This window comes from Clupea harengus, chromosome 20 (assembly GCF_900700415.2).
Source record: "Clupea harengus chromosome 20, Ch_v2.0.2, whole genome shotgun sequence".
NCBI lineage: Eukaryota > Metazoa > Chordata > Actinopteri > Clupeiformes > Clupeidae > Clupea > Clupea harengus.
This window is the reverse complement of record NC_045171.1, coordinates 210,126-223,524: the sequence shown is the minus strand read 5'-3', so window position 1 is coordinate 223,524 and position 13,399 is coordinate 210,126. Positions and strand designations below refer to the sequence as shown.

Below are 13,399 nucleotides of genomic sequence, written 5' to 3'. Positions count from 1 at the left end.
GTCAGTCCATCAATGGAGTGACGAGAGTGTACACTTTTTCCAGCTACATCCAACACTGCTTAGATGACGTCGTCCACAAGAAGGCTGTCTGGTCTTTCCCCAATCTGAGAGCCCGGTCTGCCACTTTTAACTCCAGGGATCCTGACCAGTACAGGAAGGCCAGATACAACCTTTTGAAGGCCATCAAAACAGCAAAAATGGCTTACAGAACCAAGTTGGAGTCCAGCTACCATGGCTCTGACCCCAGAGGCATGTGGAGTGGACTAAGAGCCATCACAGACTATAAAGTAGTGGTTCTCAAATTTTGTCATTCCCCACTTTGAACAAGGGGGCCTTTTCAAGCCACACCTGTCCCTAATCGCTCCAATAAAATGGTAGGCCAAGCTTAAAATTGTCAAATTTATTGAAATAACGATCAATAACAAATGACATCAGTTCAGAAATAGAGAAAATAAAAGTGCAATGGTGTCAGTCCTTGCCTCAAATGGGCTGAGTTCCAAAAATAAAGAAAAAGGGCCTACTATGCAATTGTGTTATCATGTTAGGCCAAGTTAAAATCTCACTTGTACGTCGCTTTGGATACAAGTGTCTGCTAAATGAGTAAATGTAATGTAATGTAAAATTGTCAAAATATTGAAATCTTCAATTTTCTTTTAGGTTGCTACTTTGATGGACCAGCTGTCTTCGCCACTGGTACTGAATTGCCAAACTCTGAATTTTGTGTCACAAATGTATCCATAACGTCACTATTAGCCTATCGGCCACTACAGATTCATGCTCTGGGAAAGTTTTTTTTTATTGTCCCACTGCAATTAATATGCCGACGTCAATCAAAAATGTCGCACTATGATTCCAGGTCACATTTTCATCCCGGTTCACAGTGTTGTATAATGGTGCTGCTCCAATAATGTATAATGTATAATCGAGCAACACGTAGGCTACGGGGTGGGTGTAGTAGAGCGAGAGAGAGAGCAAGTGAGCGAGAGAGAGAGAACGGTGATGCACACAGATAGATCAGATGTAGCGACTGGATCAAAGTTATGTTGCTGTAACGTTGAACTCTGTGCAACCAGTGTGGAGAATAAATCATCGGGCCAAATCAAGTTGCAATTAAGGGGGAGGGGTTACAGTGAGACCTAGTCCTCTGTCCTACTTCCAGATGAGCTGAACGCCTTTTACGCTCGCTTTGAGAGGGACAGTGACCACCCTGCAGTGGAGTTACCTGAAGGAATAGCCAGTGGCATGCCTACATTAACTGTAGCCGAGATGAGGCATTGCTTCAAAAAGATCAACCCTTGCAAGGCACCTGGCCCAGAGGGCATATCAGGGAGGGCCCTCAGGGGTTGCACTGACCAGCTAGCAGGGGTCTTCAGTGGCATCTTCAACCTCTCCCTCAGCCAGTCTGTACTCCCCACCTGCTTCAAAAGGACCACCATAGTCCCTGTGTCCAAGAACACCAAGATCACCTGCATGAATGACTATCGCCCGGTAGCACTGACCTCTGTCATCATGAAGTGCTTCGAGCGGTTAGTCAAATCATTAATTTGCTCCTCGCTGTCTCCCATCCTTGACTCAGCCCCTCCAGACTCGTATCCAAGCTTGTAGACCTGGGACTAAGCACCGCCCTATTCAAGTGGATCTTCGACTTCCTAACAGGAAGGCCACAGGTGGTGAAAATCGGTAACAGCACCTCATCCACAGTGATCACCAACACAGGCACCCCCCTGGGCTGTGTGCTCAGCCCCCTCCTGTTCTCCTTGTTCACACATGACGTTCCCACATGACGTGTGGCAACGCACAGTTACAATCTCATCGTTAAGTTTGCTGACGACACTACCATTGTGGGCCTCATCACTGACAGTGACGAGTCAGCCTACAAAGAGGAGGTTGATACCCTGACCACATGGTGTCAGGATAATAACCTCTCTCTCAACTTATGCAAAACTAAGGAAATGATTGTTGACTATAGGAAGCGGCAGGAAGAGGAGCATGCACCCCTACACATCAAGTGTAAAGGTCAGCTGCTTCATATTCCTCGGGGTGAACATCGGCAATGATCTCACCTGGTCTGCTCACACAAACAAGGTGGTGAAAGCAGCCCGGAAGCGCCTCTTCTTCCTGAGGAGACTGAAGAAGTTTGGCATGGACTCAGTCATCCTCACCAACTTCTATAGATGCATAATAGAGAGCATCCTGACTGGTTGCAAAACAGTGTGGTATAGGAGCTGCAGAGCCAAGGATCGCAAGGTCCTACGCAGTGTGGTCAGGACAGCTGAGTTTATCATCGGCAGGGAGCTCCCAGACCTGCAGAACACCTACCATACACGATGCCTCAGAAAAGCTGGCAGTATTCTAAAAGACTGCTACCATCCAGCCTTCAGACTTTTTCCCCCCTTGCCTTCTGGTAGGCGTTACTGAAGCTTTCAGTTTCTTTCCAAGGGCCATCAGGCTTCTAAATGAACAATGATACACTCTCGCCACTTTCTCACAGTCGCTTTCAACTACTGTTTGCACTACCGGTAATATTGCACTACCTGTTACTCCCGCACTTGAATTGTCTTTAGGTTAGTATTGGTTTATTAGGTTATTATATGTATATTATATGTTTATCATATGTGTACTTTATGTCCAGAGTACTTATATGTTATGTTATGGTAGGTTGTTGTGCAATGTCTTATCTTAAGAATTTCAGTGCCCAGTCTGACTCTGTGTTGTTCTGTGCATCTGACAATAAAAGACTTGAAACTTGAAACAGGACTAATATTCAGTGTTCTTTCATTCTAATTATTTAGGTGTGTATTTCCTCTTCTAATGCATATGAAAACCAGTGCCTGCTCTAACAGTGCAGTAATGCTTTTCTGTCCATCATTACATTATAATTAAACACAAAGGAAAGTCCTCTTCTCCTATCACATCTAGAATATTTTTCATACTTAAGTTTAAAAAAAAAAAAACTCACTTAAGTTTCTTCAGTGTGCAGTGTGAATCCTCCAGTAGAGCAGGTAACTGCTTCACTCCTGAGTCTCCTGGTTTCTTCCCACTCAGATCCAGCTCTGTCAGGAGTAAGGGGTTTTTTCCCAGAACTGAAGTCAGATGAACACAGGCTTTCTCTGCAGCATCACTCTTCAACAACCTGTAGAAGGAGAAACATGAATATATATATATATATATGTGTGTGTGTGTGTGTGTGTGTGTGTGAGTATAAAATAAATAATGTATATATAAATATAAACAGAGTCTGGGGTTTTCCCAGATTATACACTGGGACAACTGAGGTTAAAGTAATGTCAGTCTGGTGTGGAAATCAGTGTTCTATAGCCCTATTAAGACTTCAATAAATTAGATCGAACATCTCTCTTCTCTAGATATTGATTGATGTATCATATAGAATTATTTTCATTTCATTCAAATGGTGAACAAAACTCAAAAGGTGAACAGAATGATGGACACATATAGAGATCTTATGCTTTTGTGAAGTTTTTTCACCTCAGGGTTTTAAGTTTTTTAACATGAATTAAATTATGTAAATCAGTGAGCAGCTTCACTCCTGAGTCTCCAGGGTCGTTCCCTCTCAGGTCCAGCTTCACCAGGTGTGAGTGCTTTGATTTGAGAGCTGAAGTCAGAGTTGCGTATCCATCTCCTGTTATACCACAGTCAGAAAGTCTAGAGAAAATAGAGGAGTTTTTTTATTGATGTGAAAACGTTCATTTTCTGATACTGGCCTTCCTGTGCCTTAGGAGGGAGTGAAAGAGTAACATTTGTATCTGACCATGCCTTCGTAATATGAGACTACTGTAACAAAAAATTGCATTTTAATGTATCATCTCGTTCAGCATCATATTACTTACAGTAGTTTCTTTAGTTTACACTCTGGATTCCCCAGTAGATCAGAGATGTGCTTCACTCCTGAGTCTCCTAGTTTATTCCCACTCAGACTCAGCGTTTTCAGGTGTGAGGGGTTTGATGTCAGAGCTGAAGTTAGAGTAGCACAGCCTTTTGCTGTTATACTGCTGTCATTAAGCCTACAGAGAGCAGAGGGGAAAGTTACGATTTTTTAAACACAAAAATGTACATTTCCTTTGGAGTCTGGCATCATTTTGTATATTTTTTTGTTTTTGGCATACATCTAATTTAGTCCTTGTTTATAACAAAGAATGGACTTTTTTCCACATGCATTTGCTGCATTTTATCTAGCTCACCCTCAGGTATGAATTTAACCTCTTTTTGTCAAGACACTATGAACTGTCAACAGCACAAAATACAAGAAGAAATATCACAGCAAGAGGCAATCATCAGGGTCCAATCAGCATGTGTGAAGCACCCCAAGTGGTGAAAGTTTGAAGGGTTTTACCGGTGAAAGAGGACATTGATACTTTAAGAAATGTGAGCAAATGGGGCCAAGTGAAAGCACACCAAGTTTCAAGTTTCAAGTTAAGCAGTTCTTGAGACATTGACAAGAGTCAGCTATAGTGCCCCGTATGGACGACATTGAACAAACTTGGCGTGTGCCCAAATAATGCTGTACTGTTTGCATGAATCAAGGTTTGTAATGTTTGGACCTTTACGTTAGAAGTTATTGGCCATAGAGTCATTATGTGCCAAGCCTTCAAATTTAATTGAAGTACAACTTTGATATTCAATTTCTTTTGTTTTAATTGGCAGGACATTTTAGCAGTGGAAATTGACCTTAATGGGTGCATTAGATTTGGGAGCTTTCAAGGAAACCATGGAAATACCGTAAATCCTCAAATAAAGACCGGGATTCAATTAGAGTCCGGGCTTCAGATAGTAGCCGGGGGCGTGGTCGATACGGACAAATAAAGGCCGGGCCCCGTATACAAGCCGGGGGTAAAAAATTTTACCGGTAGCCTATTTTACTGTAGCCTATCAGCATCAGTCCATCAACACAAAGCAGACATCACAATTTAATTGAATGCATTTCATAAATACATGTTCTCCTCATGTTTAATGTTGGCTAATTTCATGGCTGTTTGCAATAAAAAAGAAATGTTTCAGCCTACAAGGCGAATTTGTTATTATACAGTTACTTGCCTAAACGATAGAAGACATTCCTCCAAAATACCTCTTTTTAATGATTTTGTTGCCGTTTCGTGATTTCCGCTCTTCATGTTCTTCAGGCTAATAGAACTTTAACGTCCCAGGTGTTGCATAGCAACCCATTACTTGCTGACTTCAAGTTACAATGACTTTCCGCTACGTTAAATGACGGACTTCTTGCGGAATGATATGAAAGATTTGAATTAGAAGCACAAAACCTGTTGCCAATGACAGCGGTCATTAACTTTTCGAGGTGGTGCATATCAAGAAATGACAGACCTGCTAACGTTGGGGTGCCCCATTCAAATCAACGGAACTTTTTTTAACATTCTGAAGAGCCGTAAGAAATAAGAAATAAAGGCCTGCCCCTAATACAAGCCTGCCCCAAATACAGGCCGGTGCGCTGTGCAGCCGAAGTAAATAAAAGCCCCGGCCACTATTTGAGGATTTACGGTAAGAACGTTTGCTCCGTCACCTGCAGCTCCTGAGACATGAACCAAAATATAAATGTGCCCCTTTGTGGCCAACTTGTTTCATATTTGGTAAATGGCTTTGATGTGAATGAGCCTTTGAAGATTCATGAAGATCGGCCATTCACACTGGCAAATATCGACTGCTGAATTTTGATTGGCTGTTGACAGCCATTTGGCACTTTAGTGCATATCATGCATCTGGTGTTATCTATTCTATATCACATGTTAGGGCTGGACCCAGGGTGGTCCACATAATCCGAGCTCTGTGATTAATACCCCCCTCTCTTGTCAAATCTGGGACACTTAAACTGAGGTTCAATGTTTTTGCTAATGGGGCGATAATTGGTGTGACACACCTCAAGACTTTCCCTTGCTTGGAATTCTGTTAAAGGGGTATGCTGGGTTTCCTTAATCCTCCGTTAACAAAATGAATTAGTATTGTGTATTTTTCAAAGTTTTCCATAATGTGTGTTTTTTTTTTATATAAGATTGTCGTTTATCACCTCCGCGATTTGCATTGGGTTAAATATGCAAATTAGCGGCGTTAAATACGTGCAAGTTGTAAATGTCGTCTAGCCATTAAGTGGCTGCTAACTGGCTAATTCATTGTTGTAGATACCAGCATTGTGTTACCCTTGTGTGTGTGATCGCCCATTACTGCTGTGTTGCAGGTATGTTGAGCCTGAGTGTGTTGTTAATATTTATACTTATAACTGTCAGTTATCTGTCATGTACTATGTTTATGTCTATGGTTGCATTTTCATCACTAATATTTAATACACTATACGATCGTGTTTTACTACTAGTGTTGTAGACGGTAGGCTGTAATGTATGAAACGGTGGTTAGCCTATGGTAGCCTACATACATTTCATTTGTTAGCCCCTTGCTTGGAAGTCTGTTAAAGGGATACCAGCATTGTGTTACCCTCGTGTGTGTGTGATCGCCAATTACTGCTGTGTTGCAGGTGTAATAAACTGATGACAGATAACGTCCACGACTCCGCTGCATGTATCTTTGACCACACAGAGACATTTTATTTATAATTACTGTAGCGGGCTGGTTAGAGTCCGTTACACATGCAATCAAAACGGGCTTCATTAGCAATTGTATACATGAAATGAAATTAAAGTTTAGCTGGTTTTTATCAGTTTCAAAGAAAAAAATGCTGGCAACTGTAAATAGCCTACAGCGGACGACTGTGGCCTGATATGATATAGATTTTTATGGCAAGAGAAAACAATTATGGTGTGATAGAATTAATATCTGTGTTTCTGTGTGTGTGCAACTTAGATGAACTGTGAAAAACTGACATCCTTGGAAGACAGGAAGCTCAGTCGAGATAACACAAGAGGACTTCTAGTCGAGCATGGCTATTCTTGCTGATATTAGGACTATTCATGACGTCAGAATTAGATAAATCTTAAGTATATAAACCCTGTGCGAGGTTAGTGAATTGCTGACAGCTTCACTTTCATCCTTGTGCTGGGAGTGAGCCCGATTGCAATTGTTAATGAATAAATATACTGATCTACAACTCCAGAGTCCTGAGATAACTTAAGTGAATTTTCACCTAACATGGTGTACAAGTGCTGTTGTAGTGTTAAGACCTACTTAAATACTAGGCTATAAATCATGTTCATCATATTAGCAAAACATTGTTTGGGTGAACAGAACTTTCCCCAGCATGAGAAATGACTACTAAAGTTGGTTTTGATCATTAACATATTGTTGCCCTGTCTAAGATTGTTAGCTTTTACTGTCAGTTAAACAAATCCAGAGAAGGCTTGACACTGAAGTTTTTGATAGATTATGCCTGTGGTGATTTGTAGTATTCTACCTCAGACCACTAGGTGTCAGTAGTGTTACTTGTATATAATAGAATAGCTACTATGGTTAGAGCTAGTAGAACTACATGTGGATCTAAAAGAACATCGTGGTAATCTGATTCCCGTCATGGAAATAAAAATAATATAAACAGTTCTTTGTAGAAGAGAACAAAACAATGCCCACCTCATAGAAAATAGAACAGTTTGATCAACACGATGTGTCTGACAACAAAAATGAGATTTCCTGTGTTTACACTACTGAGGACGTGGTGAAGGCATTGGAGGGTGGAACTCTGAGCTTCATGGAGAACGAAACGTGATTGGATAAAATCAGTTTTCAACCCGCACTCTATCATCCCACACTGTTCAATGGGAGTAGGAAGTGATTGGATTTTGAGTTTCGTATCCTATATTTCTTATACTTGGAAAAAAATCTAATTTCAAATAATTTTCAAAAACTTTCAATGAATTTATTCATGACTTGGATATGGGATTTCAAAATTCCATGACTTTTCGAGGATTTCCATGATGGTGGGAACCCTGAATAATTTTGTATTAATTCATAACAGCAATGGCAATGAAAAACATGAAAATAAACTCAGTGTATTAAGCTAAAGCACGAAAGGACCTTCTTTTTCTCAAGTAAAAAATAAAGAAAGAAAGAAATCTAGACACTAACTTAAGTTTCTTCAGTTTGCAGTGTGAATCCTTCAGTAGAGCACAGAACTGCTTCACTCCTGAGTCTCCTAGTTTCTTCCCACTCAGATCCACCTTTTTAAGGAGTAAGGGGTTTTTACCCAGAACTGTAGTCAGATAATCACAGGCCTTATTTGCAGCATCATTCTTCAACAACCTGTAGCGAGGAAATATTTTAGTAACCACTTCATACTGCAGACATATTCACATGAATACCATAGAAAAAAAATACATTGAAGTCATTTTTGTCTTTTTTGTTAAATTCTCTCACCTCAGTGTCTTCAGTTTACAATGTGATTTGCAGAAATCAGTGAGCAGCTCCACTCCAGAGTCTCCAGGGTCGTTCCCTCTCAGGTCCAGCTCCACCAGGGGTGAGGGGTTTGATTTCAGAGCTGAAGTCAGAGCAGCGTATCCATATCCTGTTATTTTACAGTCTGAAAGTCTGGAGAGAAGAGAAGGGTCTATCGTTGGCAAAAGGCAAAACATGTCCAAAACATATACAAGTTATAAGTCTTTTATTGTCAGATGCACAGAATGACACAGGGTCAGACTGGGCGCTGAAATTCTTAGGACAAGGCACTGCACAACAACCTACCATAGCATAACATAGCAAACATAATATAACATAACATGACATGAAGTACTCTGAACATAATTTACATATAATAACATATAATAACCTTACTAAATGTAGAGAAATGTACAATACAATATGCTAAAACATATAACAACCTATACATATAATACTAACATATATACATATAACATATAATACACATATAGTAATATATAATAAACTATGCTAACCTATTAAACCTATACTGCCCTCCAGACAAACGGGAGTAGCAGGTAGTGCAATAATTCTGATAAATATGTATTTGTAGTGCAAGAGACAGTATGTAAGTGTAAGTACAAGCAGTAATTTGAAAGTGACAGTGTATGTAGGTGACGAGTGCAAAAGTGTCGATTGTGTGTCAATGTCCATTTAGCAGCCTGATGGCCCTCGGGAAGAAACTGTTCTCCAGTCTGCGTGTGCGAGACCGGATACTACGGTACCGCCTTCCAGAAGGCAGAGGGGTGAAAAGTCTGAAGGCTGGATGATAGCAGTCTTTCAAGATCCTGCCAGTTTTCCTGAGGCATCGTGTGTGGTAGGTGTCCTGCAGGGCTGGGAGCTCCCTGCCGATGATGAACTCTGCAGTCCTGACCACACTACGTAGGGCCTTGCAGTCCTTGGCTGTGCAGCTCCCATACCACACTGTGATGCACGCAGTCAGGATGCTTTCTATTGTACATCTGTAGAAATTGGTGAGGATGACTGAATCCATGCCAAACTTCTTCAGTCTCCTCAGGAAGAAGAGGCACTTCCGGGCCGCTTTGACCACCTTGTCTGTGTGAGCAGACCAGGTGAGGTCGTTACTGATGTTGACCCCGAGGAACCTGAAGCAGCTGATCATTTCCACTGTGAAACCGTTGATATGCAGGGGTGCGTGCTCCTCAGTGACGTGCGGTGAGGTTCGTGGCTGGTGAGGCACTAACTTTTTCAGAGTCAAATTTACAAATACATAAACCCAATTTAGTAACGGCGCCTATTAACGCCCGAAACCTATTAACAGCCTCACGCAGGTACATGTTACTTAATATTGATTTCTATATCAACCAGGATAACAGATTTTAAACACCATACACTCCCACCCAAAGGGGGTATTTAACTTGTATGTGTGCAAAAAATTGCAGTACAGCGTTATTTAGTGTACTAGACAGCGATTTATTTCTGTGTGTACAAACCCTCATGGAACGAACTGAACGAATTCGATTTCGCAACGAGAATTTGTGAGGGTCATAGAGCTTTCCATAGACATATATACAGAAAGGCTGTTAATGGGTTCCACCTCCTGTATCAGCTAATTTTGCGTGTCGGTCTACACAACGGAAAAAAAACTGAAAACACGTTTCAGTTGAAATCCAAACAAGTTACCAGTCCTAATCTAGACACCCACCGCTACTGAAATATGTAAGATTGATTGATTAAAGTTGTTTTTCATATCAGCATTCTTTACACACACATAGGTAAGGTGCATACAGTAGGCAGCTGCTAGCTTGTGATGAACTCATGTGTAAATATTATGCACTCATGAATATGAACTCCTGAATATGAACTCTTTCTTACGAAGTTGCACAAGCACCCTGAGGGTTTCTACCTTTTCCCATTATCATTTTAAGAGTTAAATCGAGGAGACTATAACATCAGCTAGATAACCAGCTATCATTTCATGCAAATTTAACTCTTCCGATTAACTCGTAAGGTTATTAAGTGTCCTCGGCTAGCTAATTAGCTAACGTAGCAACAGGATAACCATTGCAACCAGGAAACACAACTTACCTACAATTTAAGTTTAATTTCTCAAAATCAGCTCACCAATAAAAAGCAGTCTTGGGTTCCAAGTGATCACAACCTCTTGAGTGATGTTAAATGGCTTCACATAGACATAAAACAATTCCAATAGAAATAATGGGAAATCAATGGAGCTGCCGCTGTAAGTTCAAAACCAAATGTATTCTTGAGGTTCCAAACATGTTCAAAGCAATTTGGCTTTGAATGTGAGAAGTCGATCGAGTTATCTTCTGTCCCGTCGCTTGAAGCATACCTTTTAACTCCGGCATTGGTCTCCCATTATTAATCATTTCACGTTTGGACTGAAAGTCCAGTTTTGAGAACTGCTTCAGCTTAGCAATAAAATCTTCCATTTTCGCCGTCAAGTAGAAGTGTAGAAGAAGAGCAACGTTTCCCAGCATAACCCCGACAGGTGCGCTCTCGCACACCCCCTTCATTGAGGCAGAGGTACTGTGTGCCTCACCTACATGATTTTTCAATGCGTTTTGAGCTCAGCTCAAAGGTTCTACGCATGTGCACGCATGCGCAAAACCCAGTTTGCAGCGATTGCGCAATCCTAGGTGAGGCACTGCCTCACTAGCTCCCATAGACAATACATGGTGCCTAACCTGACCGCACGTCCCTTGTTTTCTCCCGTCTATTTGAATAGGACATGCGCAAATTCAGCGAATTCAGCGATTTTCATTATAAAAATGCTCGAAATGATTGGAATCATGCAGAAATTACACCTAGAGCACAGATTAGTAGAGAAATATCAATATTTATTTTTTTTTATAATTTTTTTTTTTTACTTTTCAAGTCCCTGGTGCTCCTCCACCTGCCATCTCCTATAGTCCACAATCATCTCGTTTGTCTTGCTGATGTTGAGAGAGAGGCTATTATCCTGACACCATGTAGTCAGGGTATCAACCTCCTCTCTGTAGGCTGACTCGTCATTGTTAGTGATGAGGCCCACAATGGTTGTGTCATCAGCAAACTTGACAATGAGGTTGGAACTGTGCGTAGCAGCACAGTCATGAGTGAACACGGAGAACAGGAGGGGGCTGAGCACACAGCCCTGGGGGGTGCCTGTGTTGGTGATTACTGTCGATGAGGTGCGGTCACCGATTCTCACCACATGTGGCTTCCCCGTCAGGAAGTCGAAGGCTCATTTGCATAGGGAGGTGCTTAGTCACAGGTCTACGAGCTTCGAGACGAGTCTGGAGGGGATGATGGTATTGAATGCTGAACTGTAGTCAATGAACAGCATCCTCACATATGTATTCCCTTTGTCCAGATGGGTGAGGACGGTGTGCGTGGTCAGGGCTATGGCATCGTCTGTAGACCTGTTGGACCGGTATGCAAACTGCATAGGGTCCAGTGTGGCAGCAAGGAGCAGATGAATGATTTGACTAGCCGCTCGAAGCACTTCATGATCACAGAGGTCAGTGCTACCGGGCGATAGTCATTCAAGCAGGTGACCTTGGTGTTCTTGTGCACAGGGATGATGGTGGTCCGTTTGAAGCATGTGGGGAGTACAGACAGGCTGAGGGAGAGGTTGAAGATGTCGCTGAAGACCCCCGCTAGCTGGTCAGCGCAACCCCTGAGGGCCCTACCTGATATGCCATCCGGGCCAGGTGCCTTGCGAGGGTTGATCTTTTTGAAGCAGCGCTTCACCTCGGCTACAGTTAAAGTAGGCACACCACTGGTTAGGCTTTCAGGTAGCTCCGCTGCAGGAGGGTCACTGTCCCTCTCAAAACGAGCTCGTTCAGCTCGTCTGGAAGAAGGACAGAGGACTGGGTCTCACTGCAACCCATCCCTTTGTAGTCTGTAATGGCCCTTAATCCACTCCACATGCGCATGGGGTCAGATCCATGGTAGCTGGACTCCACCTTGCTTCTGTATGTCCTCTTTGCAGCTTTGATGGCCCTCAAAAGGTTGTAAAAGGTTGTATCTGGTCTTCCTGTACTGATCAGGATCCCCGGAGTTAAAGGCAGCAGACCGGGCTCTAAGGTGGGTCCGGACCGCGTTATCAACCCAGGGCTTCTGATTAGGGAAAGACCGGACAGCCTTCTTCGGGACAACGTCCTCAATGCAATATTGGATGTAACTGGAAACAGTGTCTGTATACTCATTAATGTCCCCATCTGCTGCTTCCCGAAACCTCATCCAGTCAGTGGTGTCAAAACATATTTAAATGTTCTGAGTATTGAGCTCTTCATATGAATTAAAAATGTTCCTATAGACTACAAGAATATTTCCCACATACAACAGAAATGCTGTCAATGTCAATCTCCAACAGCGGAGATCTCACGGAGGAAGTTAAGTGACTGAGGGAGCTGTGGATAAAGTGAACCAAAGCTCTTCATGTAAAGGTGTTTGGGATTTTGTGGCACTTGAAATCCAAACACAACTTTGGGATGGGGGGAAGAACAATCACCATGATATAGCCAATTGTTTATGGTGCGCAGCTCACAGAAACTGTGCCATGGGGAAAGTCACAAATGGAGTCCTCATTTGTTAAGAGGTGAAAACCGTAGCTCACAGGGATCAGGGGTGTAGCTGCTGTAGTCAAAATGAATAAACAAATATGAAATTCACCACCACACTATCAGCCCAGCAACAGTTGAACCAATTAGTTTATAAATTTGATACGGATCAGTCAATGATTGGTTGGCTGTTCTGAGGCAGTGAAAGTGAGGCAATTAAAAGAGCCTTGTTCTATGGATGAAAGCAATTACACATTTTTCAGAGAATAATCTACAGCACAACAGGAAACACAAGGTACGTTTTAGCTTGTTTGCTAGTTAACATGAGATGGCTGATGCGACATAGGCTATATTAACTTTTTGACAAATGTACAGTGTCTAAAGTGCTTACAGATTTATAGTTTTGTGTTTGGCTGATGTTTCAAATCCATGATTTCATTGTTGTACACACACTACCATTGTTCAGCTTGAATGTCGGTCTAGCT

The 13,399-nt window shown here is 42.0% G+C and overlaps 1 protein-coding gene across 1 annotated transcript in view; it reads right to left on the bottom strand.

Annotated features, from left to right (window-relative positions):
• Positions 1–2,955: 2,955 nt before the first annotated feature.
• LOC116225261 (ribonuclease inhibitor-like) overlaps positions 2,956–13,399 on the bottom strand; it is a 167,498-nt gene continuing 157,054 nt past the window's right edge. The window contains exons 10-12 of the mRNA XM_042702779.1: positions 3,849–4,022; positions 3,487–3,663; positions 2,956–3,133 (exon numbers count right to left, since the gene is read on the bottom strand). Coding sequence (XP_042558713.1) covers positions 2,956–3,133; positions 3,487–3,663; positions 3,849–4,022 — 529 coding nt within the window. The remainder of the gene's footprint in view (positions 3,134–3,486; positions 3,664–3,848; positions 4,023–13,399) is intronic.